Here is a 23,531-nt window from a genome sequence, read left to right as displayed (position 1 = left end):
TTCATAACAGCACTTTATCACACACCCATCATATGCAGTTTTCATAAGCCTGTGCAGTTGCAGTATAGTTGTTTATGTCTTCATACTGATTTGAAGAAAATTGGATCAAACAAGGTTTTAGTGAATACCAACAGTAATATCTTTATCATGAATACAGTGTGTTTTCACGGTTAGAAGTTCATGAATGTATCTATACTGCGCCAATACAATATCCTTACACTTGGAAAAATAATCACAATTCCAAACTGAATAAAATTGGGGTAAATTTGTTTTTTTAATAGATGCACTATCTAATCCTGCACATTATGACACCACATTGAATCCAATGTGACTTCAAGAAGCAAAGTTACAAGCATTTTATTGGATGAAGGTACAGTTTTAAAAGTGACAAACTGGCCTATTCAAAACTTCACAGACTAGACATCTTGTTTGAGAGTGGTGAATGGCTAATTTATGCGTTTGGCTTTAAATTAAAACAAAAAAAGAGAGACGGAAACAAAAGAACTGGCAAATAAAATAAAAGTTATGAAAAGTACTGAGAAGTAAAAACTGAAATAAAAACTGCTTTAAATAACGCTTCATTGAAGAAAGGGTGTTGTAACTTAACTTCTTGAGGTCACATTGGATTCAATGTGTTGTCATAATGTGCAGGATTAAATAGTGCATCTATTAAAAAAAGAAATTTACCCCCATATTGTTCAGTTTTGAGATTGTGATTACTTTTCCAAGTGTAAGAGTACTTTATTGGCGCAGTTATATAAGTCCATAATGAGCATGATGGCAGATGAGTGCTATTTCACAATTAACTAAAGTTTATGGTACCTTATATACTACACAAAATAAATCTGTATACATGTAATTGTATAAAAGAATAAGAACTATAATCTACACTGGTGACTATGACAACACATGATGGCAATGGTAAAAATTATCACATGGAAGGCAGTGATGGTAAAAATAATAAATGCCAATCAATACATTTAGGCCACAAAAAGAAAATTGTTTGATTGGTGTAACATAAAATAAAAATTAGAGTAGGTAGGTTGGGATTTTCTTTTTTACTTTTAAAGCTGTAAATTGCATCTACCTCTGGCCTGGCATTTTTCAGCAATGTGTCTGATTTCGAAAAAGAATTGCAGATTGTTTCACATGTTGTAATTAGCGCATTATCCACACAACACATTACATGCTTTCCCGCAATACCAAGCACCACACTTCAATTCGTCGGGTGCATCACATACTGGTCTATCTTGAATTTTTGACTTGTTTGAGAAAATTGGTATAGTTCTTTTTTACGGAGCTCTTCAAATACAACAAATTACAGAACTAAATTTTTCCTAGATAATTAGTTATAAAATGTTTAATTTAAACTATCTATGATTTTTTCAAAATACGTATTTTCACATACTGATCTATCTCGAAAAAAACACGCATTTCTAGAAAATCGCAATTGAAAATCTTCGTATTAAGTTTACCTTTCTATAATTTAATTAGACTACGGATGTTCATGAAAGTGGTTTTAAATTAAAGCATATACTTAGCAGATTTATTTAAGTGGAATCTTGAATTATATTTATGTATGTAATATTGCTTAAAACTACACTTAAGTTGTAGTTCTATATGTGAATTCGTTAATTTCCCGATATGGTATTGAAAGTGCATTACATACTGGTCTATCTCGAGATAGACCAGTATGTGATGCGTCTAAAGTCACATCATTGTTCGCGAAATCGAGATAGCCCCCAAGATAGACCAGTATGAAACGAATTTTAAATACGTTATCGGGAAATTAACTATTTCACATACAGAACTACAACTTCAGTGTAGTTTTAAGCAACACTGCATACATAAATATAATTCAAAATTCCACTTAAATAAATTTGTTAAGTATATGCTTTAATTTAAAACCACTTTCATTAAAATCCATAGTCTAATTAAATTATAGGAAGGTTAACTTAATACGAAGATTTTCAATTGCGATTTTCTCGAAATGCGTGTTTTTCGAGATAGACCAGTATGTGATGCGTCCGACGAATTAAAAGTTTGCCAAGCAAATAATAAAATAATCCAGATGTACACTATTTAGGTCTCCATGACTGGGTGCCACAAAATTAAAAATTGAGTTGACTATCTTTATCACTAAAATTTACTCTTCTAACTCTTCATCAGTGTCCTCCAAATCAATAGCAGTCACCTCCTCTTTAAGTTCACGCTCCGTTAAGTTAATCTTGGAATCTAACGGATTGCACAATTGCTCAGGGATATCAGGAACCTGTGTGTGTTTGGAAAACACAGAGCGGCATCTGTGATATCTACGCCGAACCTTTTCTGCCTTTTCCCGAAGTACTACTTGCAGGGCCTTGTTCTCATTGTTGTTGGTGATTGCCCTTACAACTGCTTTGTGCTCTTCACTGGTAGCTTCAAGGACATAACCCATTTCCGTTCTTGTCATTCCAATTTCTTCCTGTGCACGTTGGTTAAGATTCCTGACATTAATCAGCCTTGCTCTTTCTGATCTAGGGAGCTGATCATCACTTGTCTACAATAGATAACAGAAAAGGACATTTAAAAAGAAATATTAGGAATAGATAGTCGTAATTCTTCATTCTTGATGACATAGGCATGTTCCAAGTGTATGTAGATTCGACATCTCCAGAATGACAAAGCCTATGCATGGCACTCGCCTGCATTTTTAGACATGCGTCTCATGCCCATCTGTGAAATGCCGTCAATTTTTAAACACTCCAATGTGTAATGTAACTATACACTACACTGAATAGCAGAGATAGATTATTCAAGTGTTAAACTGCAACAACAAAATGACATAAAATGCCTACAAGGTAATATATCATAATCCAGAAAGTGTACATTTCTGATGAGTCAGCATTTTTGTTTTTGCATATGTTTATGAGTAAATGATTGTCGTGTGGTCTTTGTTTGTCGCAAGGGTACACATTAACTACTTTTCATACACTTTTGTGATACGCATATATTAACCTACGCATATACTAACCACTGATGACGGACATTTGACGCACCCAGTTAAGTGACTGACATTGACGCACCTATGTTTTTATGTTGTGACTGACCAGTGGCTTCCTTGACTGTACCTTGCATTAATAATTTGACAGCAAATGACGCAAAACGCAACAAGCCTGACCGTGTTGCCCTGTGCGCTACTAATAACACGTGTGCGATTCACCCTCCCCTGTATCTCGCGCGAGACTTAAAAACAACTTATCTGACAGAAGACATGGCCGGCCGGGAAATTCATACGGCTTGATGAACAATTATTCCTCTTTTTTATGGCAAATATTGCTTGGAATTTCGTAAAACGTGCGCGGAGGTTGTATCTTAATTACAACTATGAGCTGCGTGAATTACAGGAATCAAGATTATCACATTTGAAAACAAGGGTTGCTTGATTGCTGTCTACTGCCACTTTTGATACAAAATGGCAATGTTCATTTTCGTGCATGTTTTCAATTTTTCGTGCATGCTAACAGATTCATTATCGTACAGCTCCTTTTCCTCTAGGAGCCGTTTTTTCATTTTTTTAAATTTCCGTCCAAAAACAAAAATATACACCAGTATTGCCCGAAATTAGGCCGAAACTGTCAAATTTCAACAATTTTTATCGAATATTTCTAAAAGATGGTCAAAATTCAAAAAAATAAAAAAAAGGATCCTAGATTTTCATACCTAGTTTTTGAAAAATCGTTTGAAGTCAAATGATATACCACTTTGAAGTTTATGATGTTTATTTTTTAAACACGAAATAAAACAAAATTGACCGAGGGAGGAATTTACGGCTCATTCGCCGTGAACGGTCACATATAAAGAAAAAAAAAAGAAAAAAAAACTAAATCAAATTAATATGAAATATCACTCATACTCTTCACTGAATAAATGAACCTTGATTGTATTTGTAGATCACAAAATTATCTTGTATGGCTTATATATACATTCTTGGCTTATTTAAGGGATCTAGAATGGCGTTTCGACAGTATTTTTTGTGGGACATGAGAACACCTCAGGCGTATCGAATTGCATTCTGAATACGAAGCATGTCTTTCTGATATCAAATAATTTTAATTTTTTGAAATTCACGATATAACACAAATTTCCTGAAAATTTTTGATATATAACAGTCCTCGAAATAAATTTTATAAATCTAATGATATATTCTTAAAGTGTATGTAGCTGGGAGGAAAAGCCGAAGATCAATTGAAAATTTTGACCTTTTATATTGAAGATATGGATTTTTTTCCCAAAAGACCTAATTTTTTTGGTGTTTTGGGAAAAAACCATATCTTCAATACAAAAAAGGTCAAAACTTTCAATTGATCGTCGGCTTTTCATCCCACCTACATACACTTTAAGTATAAATCATCAGATTTATAAAGTTTACTTCAAGTACTGTTAAACATCAAAAATATCAATTTTTTATGATTTGCCATAAAATGTGTATTACATTGCGAATTTCAAAAATGAAAATTATTTGATATCAGAAGGACATTCTTCGTATTCAGAATGCAATTCGATATGTCTGATGTGCTCTAATGTCCCACAATAAATACTGTACAAACGTTCATACCCCTTCCCTTAATGAAATCAAAAATACATATTTATAAACAATATTTGGTGGAAAAAAACCCAAATGTCAAGGTCAACTTGATTTGCTTTTGGATACTGAAGCATTGGCACATTTGTACATTTGATACATTTGCACCTTCAACAATTTAAAATCTGTCTCCTCCCAATCCACACTTACTCTTGACTGATCAATGCAATCAACTCTATTATAGATTTCCCCAAGTGGGTTGCATATATCATTCCAAGAAATTTGATCTGGAAGGTTGCCAGACTGGTTGGAAAAGCCACTGTTGTTGTACTCATTAACTGAGCGTTTCATCCCATTGCCAGCCCGTATCTGATTCTTGGTCAAACGGTTTCCAATTGCCTGGCCATCTAAAAGCAAATCACAAAATAACACATTTAATTAGAGTAAACTATTTGATATTTTAAAATAGTGTTATTCAATCTTTCCAATTGATGTATGCTATGTACACGTAGGGTGCATTTTTTGATGATGAATATTTGTTACAGCCATCAGAGGAGTGGTGCCCATCTACTTCACCAGTGAAATGGCATAGGGAACAAGATTCATGTTTTTTGTAAATCTGGCAGGTATTTTATATTATGTTAACAAGGAGCAGGCCATAATTTTGCCATTATGGGAACTAATGCTGGTTTCATACTTTTCTGCCACTTGGCGCTCTGAAGCTGATTTTACTTCACTGCGCATTGACACCAAATATGCTAGCAGTGACCAGCGGCAAGCCGATATATTGATCACCCCACTGCTTTTCTGCGGCAGCAGCACCGCTGGGAGTTGAGTTCAAATCAACTCGGAGCGGTTCCGCTCTGGAGCGGTGCTGAGTGGCAAGAATGGCTTTCAGAGTCATGCCGCTGCCGCTTAGCGGTGTGCCGCTTAGCGGTGTGCCGCTCCGCTCCGCTTGCAGACAAGTGCAAGCGGCATGGTGAAGCATCACGCCGCTCAGCGGCAAGCGGCAGAAAGTATGAAACCAGCATAAAAGATCACATACCTTAATCAAGCCCCTAATTTAGGATTTAAGGATATTTATAAGCATTCATATCTGTTCTTTTAATGGAAACTGATCCAATATAAACAAATTGATATCTTGATTTAAGGGGTTGTTTGGAATGACAGGTAAGTCAGGGGTCAAAAACAAAATTTTTACCTTTTTGACCTCAGCACATGTGTATGTATGATCTGCCATACAAAAATTAAAAAAACAATACCTCAAAGTATCATTTTTTAATGTTTTTTGTCATAATCACGCTTTTCAACAAATTTCATCTGTTTGTACCGGGGGCGTGTCTGTTGCCAGGTAGGCCTACATGACAGCATAGACACACGTTACAACCTTGAATAATAATACAGAATTGTGACGTTATATTCTTTTTAACCTATCTTAGAACTGCCTATTATTTCAATTGTTATACTGTTCTGGTTGGTTTATTGCATATACTGTATAAAAATTATGCAATATGACGTCGAGCATGACAGAGTCATCTTCATTCAAATAAAATTCAGGTACCCGTAAAAGGTACCACGGAGCAATTCGCACGATAATACAATAAAACAGATGAAAGGTATGAATGGTTGTGGAATCGAATTGCAGACCTGTCCCTCTGTCACCTTAGAACTGCATCTCGTAGGCAATGGTAGGTAATAAACCAACCGGAACTGTATAACAATTGAAATAACAGCATGTCTTGGTCTCAATTCAAGATGTGCAATTTGGACACACCTACTCGTTGGCTGATTTATACTTCAACAGTTCCTCAAAGCGATATCAGAAAAGCCACTATCTCATTGTTCATTGGCCCGCAGTATGCGCTCGCCCCGGGGCACTCAACTTTAGAATTGATGGGTGTTTGTGCCTACAAGCGTCGCGAAGTAGGCGCATATCAGTACAAAACGTTGGGTTTTTTTTTATTAAAAAAAAGGGTCATTATGTACAATCAAAATGAAAAAGGGGTCATTGGGTATAATATTTTGAAAACTGAAGGTGCCTGGTCATCGGGTATAGTCGGCTTCAAAAGAGGGCATATATTGACAGGCACATACAGTCACCTCTAAAGTTGATGCACCCCGGGTGCTCGCATTATATTTTGTTCATGGCTCGGCTTTTAAAACTCCCACACAACACAATAAGGCTATTGAAAAGTGTATAGAATAGCTAATGATAGACCGGTCCTTGCGATTAGTCGCGGACCCGAGCGACAATATAGTAAACACATCGAGTTTATAACACAAGTGACAGAAGTCGTGAATTATGGAGGGTTTCATTGAACTTCTACCAGCAAAATATGGAATAATACTAACACAAGACACCAATCGAGATGATGATACCAGCCATAATGGAAGGCTTGTATTTGACCTTCTTATGAATCCAATTTCGTGACGAGAAGTTAAAAAGGTAATGTATATTTCAAGAAATTTGGGTTCAAAAATTCCGTATCAGCTCGTATCATCAATTCCGTAAATATGGCGTATAGGGGCACAACTTGACAATAAACTGAACTATTTTCATACATATGACAGGCCTATGTATAGCAACACTTTTCCATGCTTAACTCAAGTTGGCTTAAGTATGGACTTGGGTGGCTTTTGTATTCATATATTCAATTTGAAACAAGACAAAATGTTCAACTTTATTCGGCACTTTTTTGCAATAACATAATTTTCTTTATGTTCACTTTTCAAAACATTACATGATAAAGTGATGCAAGCAAATAGTAACATTTGTTTACTAATGTTTAGAGCACATTTAAAGTCCAGGAGCTGTATTCTGATTTGTCTTAATACTTTTTATATAAAACATACACAACTTTATGGGTTTTTTTTTTGTTTGTTTCTGATTTGACAAAATTTATTTTGTCAAATGTTTTGTAAATATCTCACAACATAAAAAAAGTTCCTAAAGTTGATGTCTCAATTTTGTGAAAATCTTATTTATATTACTCCAACCATTTTGAATGCACAAACATTTTGAGCCAAAAATGTCTGTTTTTGTGATTCTCTCCAAATCTGAACAATTTGACAAAAAAATATGATATCACCACAAGATTGATTCCCTTGATGTTCTCTTTCCCTTCTATAACTTTAATTTTTAATAACGTTTAAGTATTTACTTAATGCAATAATGACATTATTTTGTGACCCGGCCTAACACCTCCCTTCAAACCCATCAAAGCTTATAGGAGATAGGCCTATCAGTAAAAGAAGTCCCATGTTTTTGCACACACATATTCACACACAGGTAACCGAGCTCAATTTATAGTCCCCATCTCTATCTTGTCTCAAATTTGTTTGGCAGGTACAATAACTTGGGAGCTTTATTCTCCCATTCATTTAATTTCATAATAACTTTAAAGATTTTGAGAGCTCTATGATTGCAAATTTAAAAAATAATAATAATGCCCTAGACACAGTAGAAAAATATATAGCATTGCCCTGTCATCGTACAAAAATCACCCTGACACTGCCATTATGGTAACCACAACCAATATTAATGACCTTAAATACAGCCAAGATGAAGTAGAAACTCTATGGTTAATGCTTCTTTTGTATTTAAATGTGGTTAGTTTTCAAAGTGCACAAGCTCAATGTCCAAAATTCAATTCAGAATAAATACAAACTTGCCATACAGTCTGCACAGTTGCTCATCAATATGTGACACGATCTGGTCAATGGGGGCCAAAGGGGCATTTTTGACAATTGAGTTACTGTAATTATTATCATTTACTGAAAACACCAAAGATCATCTTATTTTTCTTCCTATATAGTACAGTCCGCACATAGCGTATATTCGTAATTTTTGCAACGGGGGTGCAGGATATTTACAGCGCTGAACTACATCTAAGATGCGATAAAAACTGGAAGTCGTCTAGTAGAGCTGGACGGACTACACCTGCCCTCTGAAGCATTCCAGGGAGGTGCTGTCAACAAGCTGCTGGGGAAGTGCATTCCAGAGCCTGATTCCATCTGGGAAGAATGAATGTTGGTAAACGGTTGTCCTGGCAAAGGGCACATGATATTTCATTGAAAAAAATACCCACATAGCAGCACGGTTGGATCAAGGTAGGACTGTGGCATATCAACAAATCCGAGCGATGCGGTACATCATTTCCACTTTAGCCTAGGCACACCGTTCTTGTAGGGTTGGCCATTGCAGTTGGTACAGTATGGCTGATGATACACTACTAGTAGTTCTGTAGTCGTAGAAGACAAGCAGGGATATCTACGTTGTACCATTTCCAGTTTCCTGATGCAAGTAGTGGAGTGTGTATCCCAGACAGCACCAGCATATTCCATTACAGGGCGCAGAAGTGTCTTGTAGCAGAGAACTTTGGTCTCCATAGAGGAGATGTTTCTTTGCAGGAATGCACGAGTGGAGTTGGCTTTTGAAACAACTCTCTGACTGTGGGGATTCCAGGTGAGATTATGATGGATATTGACACCCAAGTATTTAGCAGAGTCTGCCTCTTCGAGTATATGGCCATGAATGTTATATGGTATCTTGAAGATCTTCATTTTGTTGGTGACTTGGAGCACTTGACACTTTTTTTGATTTAATACTTGGTTCTAAAGGTTTTTGATGTTTAATTTCTTATGTATTTTATTGTTTTTTACTCCATATTTTTGCCTTTATCTCGATTTCAAATTTGCCCCCTTTGGCCCCCATGGACCAGATTGTGTCACATATAATATATTTCACAAAAGGCCAGGGGTTAATTTCACTAAACATTTAACCCTTCATTACTCGTAACCATTCGTAAAGTTACGAATACCCAATACTATTCCTAGACGTAATTTTTTAGAAGAGTCCATGTAGTAAATCCCTATTACTTACGAAGGGTACCGTTCAAAGTCAGTTTAGTTAAATGGAATTTATGACTCGTCCCAAGTTATGAATGATTTTAAGACTTACGAAGCTTCGTAAACTGTAGTGAAACGGACCCCTGGTTCAATAAATCGAGGGTTGAGAACCAGAAACTTTTGTGAGTTAAGGCTTTCTGGCTCTCAACCCTCGAAATATTTAAATTCACAACTATAACAAACAAATAAATAATCTATAAAGATTCTCACCACTATACTTGGCTCTTAGGTCTTTAATAAACATATAGTCCATTGCTTGTTTATGAAGGCGTTTCAAGATTCTCTCCTTCCTTTTCTTATCAACTGATGACTTTGCTCTCTTAAAACAGCGGTCAGTTGTACACCACTGTCTGTTGGCGCCAATGTCACGCTGTAATTTCTCTGCATCTTTGCCCAACCTACCAACAATATGAAGTGTAACAATATTACATTTGCCTATCAATCATAAAACAATCATGTCATGTGGCTATCAATTGGCACAAGTTCAGGTTTTTCATACATTGCAAAAAAAAAAAAAAAAAAAATTCTTCAATTGATATTTTGTACATTGATATGCGCCGAGAATATATGCAAAATAATAAAGTGGTTGGTGTGAGCCCGGGGGTTTGAGCCACAGTCGTTTTAAAAGCAGTATACAGTGCTGAACTTCAATGTAGGCATCTATGGCAAATTACAAATTTTATAATATTAGACAACCTGTTTGTGGGTTGTCAGTATAGTTTTGGCAGATATTAAAATTAAGAATTTGTGATTTTTTCTGGTTCTAGCATAGCAAGTTGCACAATTTTTGGTGTGTATTAACATGCATGATATAGGCACATGTTGAACACATACGCTTAAAATAAGATTATCAGCTAATGTATGATAAACCCACATAATTAAAACCAGAGAACCAGAACCGCCACTTACAGTAGCTAAGGGGTGTGAAATTGAGGGTATTCAGATCCTTGCCGATGGTGCACGGAAACAAGCAAAAACAATTCTGTATCATCTGAAGTGCAATTATATGTATCACATGCATCGCACACCAAGTGCATCTCTCAAATGCATATAGTATGCGGTGTCATGCTCACATAACAATGATTGCCTCAAGTGTATGCCGAGCAAAACCGATTACCCCCAATTTTTGCTTCATGCGGTTATCAAGACGGTGGTTGAGTCCGGGTTCTCTGGTTTTAATTATGTGTATAAACCTAAAATAATGATTTGTGTTGAACTATGTTTGCATGTACAAAACCACTAAGCCTTTAAGACACACTTCACATAACTTGACCAAGATTTAGAGCTACAATGTAGTTGATATATTTTACAAAGTTAGTTGCTTGCTTTGAATGAATATACTGTTTAGACTGATTAAATTTCATGTTTTCATAGGCATACTGCATACGGTTGAGAGGTCATAGGTCAAAAAACAAAGATGTCAAATTGCTCATGGAGCTCAAGCTTTGGCCAAGGAAGCCCAGATTTGCGTTTGTTAGGTCATCCATGGTCAACGATTTTGAGATTTGCAAAAGCCAATAACTATGACAGCCGAGAACCGCGAAATACGGCCTGGTATATAAAAATATCAATTTGAAAAGTTTGAATAATTACCAAACATTTTCTTAATCAATTCCCAGTCTCTACACTATGAAAATGTATCAATTTACCTGGTAAGCTGTTGCTGAAATGCACTTCTAGCAGCATCATCATCATCACATTCACTGAGAGATTCACTGGATATGGAAAGGGGGAAGATACAGAATTAGCAAAGTGGTAAAAAGCTGTGTACAATTATTTACATAAAACTAGTATAACCTGTATGAGCGACACATTTCTTTAACTACTAAATCATGTTCAGACAATGCTTAGATTGGTAAACTGATCTGTTGCTGACTGCTGTGTGAAGAAAAGAGAAACATATAATGTGTCTAGTCTCAGGTTGAGACCACCATGACTATGGTAACAAAAACAGCTACATAATATTCCTTGATAACTAGTAGGTAAAAACAAAGTATACCAACTCGATGTGGGGAAACAAGTAAAATAACAAAGATTATAAAGGGGGGAAAGTCGGGAAACTAACATGTTTGAATTGCCAAAGAGTTTCAAGTAGGTAAACTTTGCTCTTATTGCTGTTTATTTTTGCTCTTATTTTTGCCCTCTTGTGTTTATTGATCCTTTATGTGTTTTGTATCCTTGTCATGATTTAACGAAGTAACGCCAAAGATTTGAATATTTTTTTCAAAATGATGTACAAAATGTCACCACACTTTATGGACTATGAGTGTGATGATTGCTTGCCTGAGAAATAATGCTAAAAGCAATCACACAGGGCAAGGATCAGAAAATACATGCGATACTGTACCTCATTACATTACTTACGTAACTCTCTCCATTGACTGGAGAAGTATAACATAACGTTCCTCTTTGGTGAATGGTTCGTCTGTTTAAGAAAATGGGATATGGAAAGAAATTGGCCCATTAAACACTACACAACTAAATCTATTATTTGGAATATATAATTACAATGTCTGCAATCACAATCATTGTAACTCAATTTTCTCACTGATTTAAATCAATGTTTAAAAATTTTATTGATTAAGGAGAATTTAATGCAGTTGTTTTGGTTAAAGATTCACCTGCATTAGCCTATTTTCAATGTTCTTTTATTTATTTATTTATTTATTTATTTATTAAAACATACACTTTTGTAACAGTGGCATACGCCAATCCGGCGGTGCATTCATAAACATGATAAAGGAAACAAAGCAAATTACACAAATATTATATACAAAGGTGACTTAAAAAGTGCAAGTCAAAGTAAAACTTTTACAGCAAAAAAAACAACAACATATTGAATGAGGAAAACACGCAGCTGCCTCAACCCAAGTTGAGTGGAAGTGGGTTTACGGCAATAAAAATATTATATACAATATATAGATTATGTTAAACAAGCAATGCAGAATTTAGCACATTATTAGTTGTTGGTAGTCTTCAAATCTGATCTGATCTTGCTTTCCATGCTCTCTTTGCAAAAAATGTACAGAATTTATCAAAAATTTGATATATCATCCGCATTACTAATATTACAGAAAGTGGATGCTGCACTTCCAAGAGCAAGATTAAATTTTACATCTAGATTGCCAGAAATAAACGATTCCCATATATCGATGCCATTTAAATTAATCAATTAATTCTCTACTTTACGGTATTCATCAGCTCTAATATTGTTAAGTGCATGACAAGTAAAAATAAAATGCTTTACATCTTCAACACCAATGTTACAAAGCTTACATATGGTCATTTTCACGGTAAAGGGTGTAACTTTTGATTTTTAGGGTCAAAATTTCAAACCACTTAAATATGTTTCTGTTTACTGAAATCATGCATAGAAGCAACTTAAATTCAAGTAAAATAATGTTTCAAGGCTTAAACCTTTTGATTTCTAATAAAAAAATTGACATTTGCATAACATTTTGGTTAAAATCTAAGAAAAAATGTATTTTACATAACCTCAGAAAATTTTGACATGAAAGCTGGAATACATGTGAAATTCCATTCCAAAGTAAGTCAACAGATATAAGTTAAATTTTATACCATGTTTTGCTATGTTTGTAATTGCAGTTTTGAAAATTTTTAACATCAAGTGTCATTTACAATGGAAATTTCCAAACCTTAAACATATTTTTTAAGTTTTAATTGGGTTCCTAAAATAATTTGAATGTCTAACTTCATGTACAAATACTACTTGATGAAAGGAACCTCCCATCCAAGTTTCACAGAAATTGGAGTTATTTTTAGAATTGGCAATTCAAGCGATTTGTGTTTCGGAGGCTTCAGTTAACAACACAGGTGATCATAAAAGTAAAATATTTAGCTAAGTACTACAAGTTGACATAAAAAAATAGGTAAAAAATATCACAATTACCAATTTTCATGCTTTGCTTCTAAGTATTGAATTTCAGTTGTGACAAAAATTAAATTATCACAGCAAGTCATTTTTTTTTTTTGTTTCGGAGGCTTCATGTTAACAATTGTTAAACATTGCAGAAGTAGTTTTTTGAAAACAACAGTGTTGGGATCATCTAAGCTGTTATTTTCTTGTGTGTATTGAATCAATGATTCTATGCGGCAGATATTGTAGATTTATCACACATTAATTTTTTCACCCATTTGTTAAGTATGGTGTTTTTTGCATGTGAAGCCTCCGAAACAGGCTTTTTAAGGTATCAGTATATTTTTCAAACATTAACCATAATGTCAATTTTTTTTTAATTTATGACATTCTGCACATATCAAGTAATAATTACAATGCAGATATCAGTATGAAACACACCAATTTAGATATGCATAGATGATAATTAAGTTTACTGTTGTTTCGGAGGCTTCATTTGTTTCGGAGGCTTCAATTGTTAACGGAAAGTTTGTATTGGGTCCCATTTTCAAACGGTGATATATATCTCCACGATTTAAAAACATGTGACTTGAGGATCTACTTTGCTACATTTTGATAAATAGATTGGATGAGCTCTTTTATTTATATTTGCACAAGCTTGCTGAACAGTTTGTTTCGGAGGCTTCAAAAAGTTAACGGAAAAACGGCTATTTGAAGTCAAGATTTTATAAAAATTTTAAAAGCTTGCAAATCGGCTAATTTTTGTTACCCATTTCAAGTTAAGATAACAACTGTTATAAATCAAGAAGAAGTGAAGAAATAACCAAGAATTATGAACCAAAGCTACACCCACAAAGTTTGTTAACAATTGTTAACGGAAAATGAAGCCTCCGAAACGACAAATATCGAAGTCCGGTTCTCAAAAATACAGGGCCGTTCACAATTAAATCTAATGTGGCAGTGTTTACTGAACATATGACTGTACTTTCAGGATAAGAAAAATTATCCATGAACTAACTGAAGAAAACACAGGGTTTTACAAAAATGTTACTGTTTTTATAGTTTTTCAAAATGGCAATATTAAGTACATTTAAGCCTGCTAAAACTGAACACAGTAACTCCCAAAGCTGATTATGCTACCCAAGGTAGCTGCTAACTAGATGACTTATGTGGCCAAAAATTATGGAATTCTGTGGCTTTATTAGAACACTACGGATTAAAATGTTAAAAATCCAAAGTTACACCCTTTACCGTGAAAATGACCATATACCATCATTATCTGGAGTCCATCTGCTAATTTTACGTTCTGAAGGAAGTGTATTTGAGCGAATCTTGAATTTGAGACAAGCATCATGAAAATCAATTTCATCTAAGAGATAAGTTTCCATGCATGGTGCATTCTTGATGGTCAAATAATCGATGAGAGAAGATTTAGATTTAACATCATCTTTCCATTCATTATTAAAGATGTTATAGATAGTACCTTTAATGGATTTAGCCCATTGTGGATTACTAGAAGCTGTTCCTACTTTTGCGCGATCAATGACGTCATTTAAGTCACATTTGCTTAATATATTTTGAACACAATTAAAAAATTTGCATCGCAATTTAGAGGGCTCAATGTCTAAACTAATCAGATTCAGATTTTATTTTCCATGACATAATCAATATACAGTTCAATAAACTTTATCAATAAGATGAAAGGATGTCCAAAACAGAGCAAAGCTCGAAGGAACTATGACCACCCCTTTGTTTAGAAGCAATTTAGGCCAACAAAGATGCTCCATTTCAATAACACATGCAAAGTATTTTGCCCTGAACGAATTCTGCATAGTGGAAATTGGGACACATCCCAAATCACCATAAAGTGCTGCTCGCGGTGTATTTCGTGGTGCTTTTAGAATATGGCGCACCATTTGAAGCTGCAGATTTTCAATTTTATCAATGTCAGCCCGACTACTAGGAATCCACACTGTCCTGACCCCTAAATGACTTTCCGCCTCAGCATCAACACCTTAAGGTATTACAAACCCCCATCCAATAATGGGTAGTAATACTTTTCGAATGCCATCTATTTTCCAGAGCTTTAACCACATTGACAACATTATACATACCCAACATAGTGATTTGTATTACATAGCCTCTTTCTGAGCAAAGTTAAGGCAAGACAAAAAGGTAATCAAGCTATATAAAAAGTTTTACTTCTATTGCGTAAAACTTATTTGAAAGTATCATTGCTTGTGAAAATTTCTGCCTGGAACCAAAGGTATGGGCAACTTTGACCAATGAGGTTGAAAATGGACAGTTTCAAAATTGGGCATTTTGGCAGATATTTATAAAATTAGCTTATATTAGAAAAATAAACACTTTCCTACATGTCTATACATATTTACAATCTATAACAAAAACACTGCTGAACAGATATTTGGTTATGTTGGGTCGATATCTAACATTTTATGATTTTCAGAAAAAAAATGCATGTTTTCACTTCTAGTTCTTCACCTGTAATGAGACCAAAATGTTTGCTATTTCCATCCTTAAGGCAAATCACTGATAATTTCTCAATTTCATATCATTTTACATGCTCAAGCCTAATAATTAATTACAACAGACATGACAAAAGACCCACCTGTTTCCCTTTCAACTGGAAAGTGCTTCTTTTCTTCTGAAACCCATTCATCCAGTTGACTTACACTAACACCAACTATAAAAATGTAAAGCAAAATAATGATAATAATTCTATAATGCAATGCTTAATTCATAGCAACTGAGTGAAATGAAAACCCCAAAACAAACAAACAAACATGGTAATAACAATTTCTGCAAACATCAGCCCTAATATAATCCTCACAAGGATTAAGATATTGTGATGGCAATAAAAAAATACTTTTCCACATATGATGGGCTGCTAGGTGGCTCTATAACAATTTGGCAAGGATATAACATTTTATAGTGGTCATGGCACATTAGAAGATATTGCAACTTATGTATTAAAAGAAAGTGGTAATGGTATGCAGTGGATATCACATGGTATTGGTAAAACCAAATACTTAGTAATTATGGGAAAACACCATAATGACAAAACTACTGGTGTTACCATTATCCATTCTGATTTGACTGCATAAACTATGAAAATTTCAAATGACAATCCCTGGTGTGATCGGAGAAGTGGCATATTGGGTACTAATAATTTTATTTTTTAATGATTTTGGGTAAAATACAGTAGTGGAGAATGGAACACCACAAAAGTAAAGGCTTTTGTGTTCCTGCTGTCAAATAAGTGTTCATGTGCAAATAAAATAAAATCTTATCATATCATGTACACTTGACACCTGTGTACTTCCGTTGGTTGGAGCAGATTTCATGATGTCATTTTGGTCCACTTTTGTGTGACACTCTTGGTTCAAATTCATCAGTAACAAAATTGAAAGGAAGTCATGAAACAAAACTGAAGTAATGATTAACTTATTTATATAATTTGCATATGTAATTCAATTTCAAAATAACAATTAGAAATTGTTTTGTTATTTCAATTATTTCCTTCCAGGTGTTCTTCTAGTTCTTTCAAAGAAATTTTTTTCACCTGGTGAAAAATTGTCTTATTAGATGTAGCTCATGTGTGTAAAGGTACATGGCTTAACCCTAACCCTCCTGAATACTACAAAATACTACTCGATATATGCGCTGTTCGTGCATGCATCCCACGTGGTGTGATGACGCAATCGCCCTAAGTGATATATAGGCACGGTTTCGCTGGCCAGCGAAGCCGAAGACCCGTGGCAAAGTGTCGCCGACCCAGTGCTTGGCATGCGAGGGGTCTCGGGTTCAAATCCCACCCAGAGCAAACAACTTCTTTCCTTCTTTTCTCTCTTTATTCTTTCCTTCCCGTCGCCAAAAAGCCCCTAGGCGGTTAGGGTTAGGTTACCACTATCGAAACTTGGTATAGGCTTCCTTAACCCTAACCCTCCTGAATACTACAAAATACTACTCGATATATGCGCTGTTCGTGCATGCATCCCACGTGATGTGATGACGCAATCGCCCTAAGTGATATATAGGCACGGTTTCGCTGGCCAGCGAAGCCAAAGACCCGTGGCAAAGTGTCGCCGACCCAGTGCTTGGCATGCAAGGGGTCTCGGGTTCGAATCCCACCCAGAGCAAACAACTTCTTTCCTTCGTTTCTCTCTTTATTCTTTCCTTCTTTCCCTTCCCGTCGCCAAAAAGCCCCTAGGCGGTTAGGGTTAATCTGTCGGGCTGCATTGTCTCAGCTCACCCCTGATAGTACCATTACTGAATGATGAAAGTGGTTTATATGATAGATATGGAGTGTACTGTGCCAACCTGATATGCAATTTTCTTTAATCTCCTCATGCCTTAGTTTTTGTTATGGCTGCACTGGTACAGCTTCTACTCCCCATTCCAGAAAAGTGCAGCACTAATTTGGAATAAAAAATATTATCCTGATTTGTCAAATGAAATATAACTAAATCATAATCCTTTAATTGGCAATGAAAGTCAAATTTTAATAGTTCTGCAATTTAAGGGGAAATGGACAAAATTGCAGTAACAAAATATTTTATGTTAATTGATTATAAAAGGTATTAAAATGTTTTTTTCAAAAATTAGAATGCATAATCTTAAACTAGTCTTGGTACAAGAAGTCATGAATGTCACACATATGAAAAACACCCTAAAGCACATGTTTTTGGCCCTTATTAATAAGCCAAATATTAATAAGCCAAATATTAATAAGCGATGTACGTTTCTGGATTCAGGAGTAATGCTTGTATCTGCACTTAATGTATTAACTGTACAGGCAAACCATCTTTGGCTTTGATAAAAATGCTGGGCTCTAAAACACTGGAGGGAACACTTACAGTTGTTTTCTGCTTCTCTCAGTTCAGCCGTGGTACTATTTCTAAGTTCAAGTGCCTTCCACATGTTTCTTACAAGAGCAAGTTCTATGAAGATAGTAATAGTAACATAAGTCAATAATAATTACATACAGGGTGTCCCCAAAAAAGAGGCCCCTCATTGCGCCCACTTTTTCTCCTATTTCTTAAAAGTTGATCAAATATATTTTGGTATGTAAAGAAACCTTGAGTCCTTAGCTTTGATAAACCAAAACAATTATATCAATCGGCTCACAACTTTGGAAGATATGCTCTTTTAAAGAAATGTACCCGTTTTTCACTCTGTCCATGGAGAAGGGTTGGCCAAGATTGAAAAGGAGTGCACATACCATGCATGAATATCAAACATTCCTCAGTGATAACTTCATAAAATAAATTTATTTATGGAATGGGCTTTACCGGTGGGTTTATGAGCAATGGATTTTGTTAATAGTGTCATTAATTTGTGGGTAAAATGGATGTCGAATGGGACTTTTTTTGCTTTACTTGCAATTACTTATTTTTTTCTTGGTTATTTATGCCTTTTTGTTTTATTATGTTTTTTACTTTCTTACTTTGTTGTTTCTTGCTTTCTTTTTAATTGGCTGAATGATGACTTCCAACCTCCAATCTTTGTTGGCCATTTCTTCTTTGTCATGTACGCCTTTATTCAAGAGAGATGTTGCTATAGATCTTTGCAACTGTTTCAGTCTGCAATTTGCAAGTAAATTTTTCAGCTCTTCAAGCCAGCGAAAGAAATAAGCATCACACTGCGAACCTTATTTTTACTCCTATAGTGATTTTAGCATTTTTGAAACACCAACTGAAAACCCCATTCATGTCAAAATTCATGTCAATGAATCATTGTTTTATACTGACAGATGATTGCATGGGTGACTGAGTAATCGGATACATAAAATTTAAGACAAATTAACTAACAATTTACATTGCTCACATTGATATCAAGAACGTTTTTTTATACATTACATGTTTAGGATGTTGAAAATGCAACTTTTTATGAAAGCATCATTTTTGGAAAATGTGATAATTTTTGACCAACAAAAAATGATTTTCAAAAAGAAGAAAATTGTTAGGGTAGCAAAAAGATTCCTCTATTCATAGGTTGTTAAATTTTTCAAATCAACCAAATGTATGTCAAGTTATGCAAAGAAACATTTTGTAATTTTAGGGAGGTATTTTTTTAGAACCCTGTATTATAGAATATAGCTAGGCCTAAAAATTTATGGCACTATGTGATATGGATAATTTGGAATAATTACTCCACTTCACCATGTGTTGTGACCAACGAAATGCACACAACTTCTGCAAACATCTGAAAAGTTGTACCTATTTCACTCAGCTTTCTTTCTTTTATAATGGAGCAAAGCATCTGTTAACAGGTCTATCCGGTGGGAAGGGGTCATTTCCTTTGTAATAAAAGAAAATCTCCTAAGGAACGCCCACAACCTTTCCATCTCTTCACCATCAGTCAGCCCATACCCGGAAAGCCATCTGGTGCTGTAATGGACCTGTAACATGTCAGTATAATTTGAAAATTACATTATAGATTGTCGAATATTTATTTCGTATAATTATATTCTAATATTATTAATATTGCATGGTTGTAGCTAGCAGAATCTGGTGCCGGTGGCAATTTACATAAACTTGATTGATCTAGCAAAATCTTACCCAAAGTGGGCACATTTGGACAAATATGGCTAAACTTTTGTGGTGGGCTGCAGAAGTGATTGGTTGGCTCCACTGCAGCTACAATTAACCCCTGATATATTGATAAAATTTTCGATGCAAAGGCATGGCATGTAGTCAACAGTGAAATTAGTATTAGTATACTAGTATTCTAAAGATGTGCGATACTTGGTATGTCAAAATGAAGTAAACAGTTTGAAAAATGTCACTAGATACTGTCGGTCGGCATGACGTCACACGACCTTGACTGACGTCACATGACCGTAGTAACGAGTGCGCGTCCAAGGCAAAGGGGACAGCAGTTTTGGCGCCACATATAAATAGTCGGAATCGAAAAATTTGGATTTGTTGTCATTTGTAAACATGGCGTACGAGTATAGTAATAGCTTAGAACCAGCAGCCCTAGCTCGCTACCGGTTGAAATTGAGTTTAATAAATTTGGATAAATGTCCATATAAATTTGCACAGGATGATTGGAGAGATAATCCAACAGAATGGCCCGATATTTCGTATCCGGACATTTATCATTATTTAATAGAAACTCCCGGTAAGTACACTGAAAACTCTGAAGTCATTGGAAGTAAGCTTAAACACTACTACCGTGACTACTACTGCACTTCTAGCTTAAGTTTTATCTGTTCAGCGTAAGTTTTCAGGGTCATTTCATTTTATATTTATAAATAATATATATATAAATTAATATGCTAGATGCTTGCTCAGTCAATAAACGGCCAATATTACCCTGATCTTTACAAGGCAAGGGGCAAAGTAGTCAGTACAGCAATAAGCATAAATTGTAACAAGCTTCATGAGCTTGCTAGCTAGCTACAGCTCTTTAATAGTTATCTCATGACGTTTTGCAAAAAATGCATCGATCATGCCGATCCAGTGAAATTGATCAACTGCAATGACTATCCCCGATTTATTAAAGCCAAAGCTAAATTTATTCAAGTACTAATTTAATTAAGCTTTTTAGTGAGTATTTTGATGAAATTGATCAACTGCAATGACTATCCCCGATTTTATTAAAGCCAGGCAAAGCTAAATTTATTCAAGTACTAATCATGCTAATTTAATTAAGTTTTTTAGTGAGTATTTTGATGATTGATTGAAATGAACACTGAACTTCAGTCTGAGACTGAAGTCATCACATCATGATTAAATTATTAAATAAAGACTATTAAAGTCATTATAATTTGTAAATTGTTATCATACTTTATACTAGTACAAATGAGGGATATAGCCTACTGTCATGACTGTCCTGATGATCACGATATCGGTGGACAAAGTCTATCAGTATACATTTTGTAGCCTAGGCTAGCTAGGGCCTAGGCATAATATAATGTAAGATGATGCCAGTGCAGTGTGCCCCCGAGTGTGCCATTATCATTCATGGTCATGAATAATATGTCATGTATAGGCCTACTATAGTAAGGCCTATACTGTTTTAATACATGTACATATGTAGGGCTCCAGCTCCCAAATTCATGAGGACCATCACCCGGGGGTGTCACTCGAATATCAAAAGTGGTATGCATGCTCGTCCCCAACATGCCAAAACGTCGAAAAAGGGTCAATTTTGGCCTTGACGGGTGGCGGCATCGACGTTTGTAGAAAAGAGGTGCTTTTCGACGTTTAGGGTATCTTTTTCAACCCTAATGGATTTATTTTAGAGTGTACGCCATAGAGGTCCATTTTAGTTTCTTACGCCAAATTACGCCATATTTTGGGGTAAGATTTACAGAGCATTGCCAATAAGGGGTGAAATTTTTCTACACTGATTACGCCATTTAGGGTCCATTTCTGAGGTGCTGGGACGAGCATGCATACCATGTTGGTATGCGAGAGAACCCGCGGCCACCACATGCATGGCATGGGACATCCGGTCTCAGGCGCTCTGTTTACTGTGCATTTAAGGAAATTAGCAATCCAGTTGTGGGATTTGTTACAAATGCCAAAATGATTGAGTTTAATTTTTATAAAAGCCGGTTGTGGGGAACTGAATCGAAAGCCTTGGTAAAATCCATAATTATCATATCTGTTTGGGGTGCGATTGTCAAGTGATTGAACAAGATTATGAGTTGTTAAAAGTAATTGGGATTCACAAGAGTGTTGTTTTCTTTAACCGTGGTTGTTTACTGGCGAGGACAGAATACTAATCAAAATGATTCATAATTTGGGCATGCAAATGTGTTCAAGAACCTTACAACAGATGGCAGTTAAGGGGGTACTATACACCCCTGCCCAATTTTGTGCCTATTTTTGCATTTTCTCAAAAATTATAGGAAACTATGAAAGGTCAGAGGTCCAGGGTATTGCCTGGCAAAATTACCAATATACACGAGGACTTTCCCTTGCTGGAAATAAATTTCCAGCAATAGAGTCCTCGTGTAATGTGCATAAGGCTAATGGAACTCGATTGTTAGTTTCCTATTGACCGCCCGCATCACTTTTTCAATTTGACCAAAACTTTCATTATTTTCATAAAAAAGTCAATGATCTGAAAATTGAAATGGAAATAATCAAAATTGAAACTCTCAAAATGTCTGACATTCCCTGCTGATCATAATCAGCAGTTTTTCTTACTTGTAGGGGTAGAGGATGTAGTAAATAATGGAAATTTAAGGATTACCTCATGTTTCTAGTGATTATAAAATTGCAAATTTCTTTTCATTTTAATGAAAACAAATTCAAATTTTTTCTCAATCTGTTGCAAAATGTCTGTAAAGATGATCTAAGCATTAATACCGGTTTTGAGATGGTCTTTCATCAACAATATATACTTTAGTACTAAAATTTGGAGAAAGCTGTTCATAAAATCATTGATTTGTTGACATAATGGATAATGAAAAGAGACCGAATAATGAATAATGAAATAGCGACCTCGTCATTTTTTTCAAACATCCAATCGGAAACTAATAATCGAGTTCCATTGGCCTAAGGATTGTAAAAACACAGTGCTGGGGCTACATGTATATCCTCAGCGGCTACCTTGAGTATATTTGAAGGTATACCGTCGGGGTACATGGATCGAATCCATGGGTTCCTACAGTCACCCATGGAAAACAGGGTACTGAAAACCAGCACACAATGTTCATATGGGCCATGACTTAGTTTGTTTACATTGCAGTAATTCCTTCAGAATAGTCAATACAGATTCCAAACAGATAAAACTTACCTCACATCAGTTTTAGTTGCCCTTAATAACTCCAAATTGACATGACATTGAATTCTATTTGCTCAATTTCATACCAAAATCAAGGAAAACATGGTTTTGTTATTGCAAAATAACATGGAAATCATGTAGGGTTATATCTGGTCACTCCACTAGGCCACTTGAAGTAATCAATATTGGCACGAGACTTGAATGGCATGACTCATTAACTTTCTGCCCATTGTATTAAGACTGATGTGTTGTAAACTTGATTGCATAACATTAAGATTGCCAATTGATGTCCTTTGTATTTGAGTTTTCAATTATGGGAGTACTGTCATTGATGTAAACATTGACAAAAAATGTCAACAAAACATGCTACTGCACAACTCTATGCCTGTGTGTGTGTGTCTGAGGGCCGATCTGAGG

At 35.2% G+C, this 23,531-nt stretch overlaps 2 protein-coding genes across 4 annotated transcripts in view; both read right to left on the bottom strand.

Moving 5' to 3' along the window:
• Positions 1-1,594: 1,594 nt before the first annotated feature.
• Positions 1,595-19,105, bottom strand: LOC140145211 (uncharacterized). The gene is made up of 7 exons (XM_072166984.1): positions 18,227-19,105; positions 15,979-16,053; positions 11,837-11,897; positions 11,122-11,187; positions 9,683-9,870; positions 4,775-4,971; positions 1,595-2,539 (listed from the first exon to the last, which is right to left on the bottom strand). Exons 1-7 carry the CDS (start codon positions 18,288-18,290, stop codon positions 2,147-2,149), a joined length of 1,044 nt encoding a protein of 347 aa, XP_072023085.1. The 5' UTR covers positions 18,291-19,105; the 3' UTR covers positions 1,595-2,146.
• Positions 18,234-23,531, bottom strand: part of LOC140145210 (uncharacterized) — a 49,055-nt gene continuing 43,757 nt past the window's right edge. For all 3 annotated transcript variants that reach the window (XM_072166980.1, XM_072166981.1, XM_072166982.1), the window contains exons 10-11: positions 19,589-19,770; positions 18,234-18,310 (exon numbers count right to left, since the gene is read on the bottom strand). In XM_072166980.1, coding sequence (XP_072023081.1) covers positions 19,594-19,770 — 177 coding nt within the window. In that variant the 3' untranslated portion in view covers positions 18,234-18,310; positions 19,589-19,593. The remainder of the gene's footprint in view (positions 18,311-19,588; positions 19,771-23,531) is intronic.

This window comes from Amphiura filiformis, unplaced genomic scaffold (assembly GCF_039555335.1).
Source record: "Amphiura filiformis unplaced genomic scaffold, Afil_fr2py scaffold_173, whole genome shotgun sequence".
Classification (NCBI taxonomy): domain Eukaryota; kingdom Metazoa; phylum Echinodermata; class Ophiuroidea; order Amphilepidida; family Amphiuridae; genus Amphiura; species Amphiura filiformis.
Note: the sequence above shows the minus strand (reverse complement) of the source record. Positions and strands in the feature narration are given on the sequence as shown.

Bases quoted from the DNA above. Each gene is read 5' to 3' on its own strand.
- LOC140145211 (XM_072166984.1), bottom strand. From the start codon at position 18,290: ATGTGGAAGGCACTTGAACTTAGAAATAGTACCACGGCTGAACTGAGA. The intron at 16,054-18,226 runs GTAAGTGTTCCC...ACATTTTTATAG, and splicing joins GAGAGAAGCAGAAAACAACT to TTGGTGTTAGTGTAAGTCAA. The intron at 11,898-15,978 runs GTGGGTCTTTTG...TTTCTTAAACAG, and splicing joins TCCAGTTGAAAGGGAAACAG to ACGAACCATTCACCAAAGAG.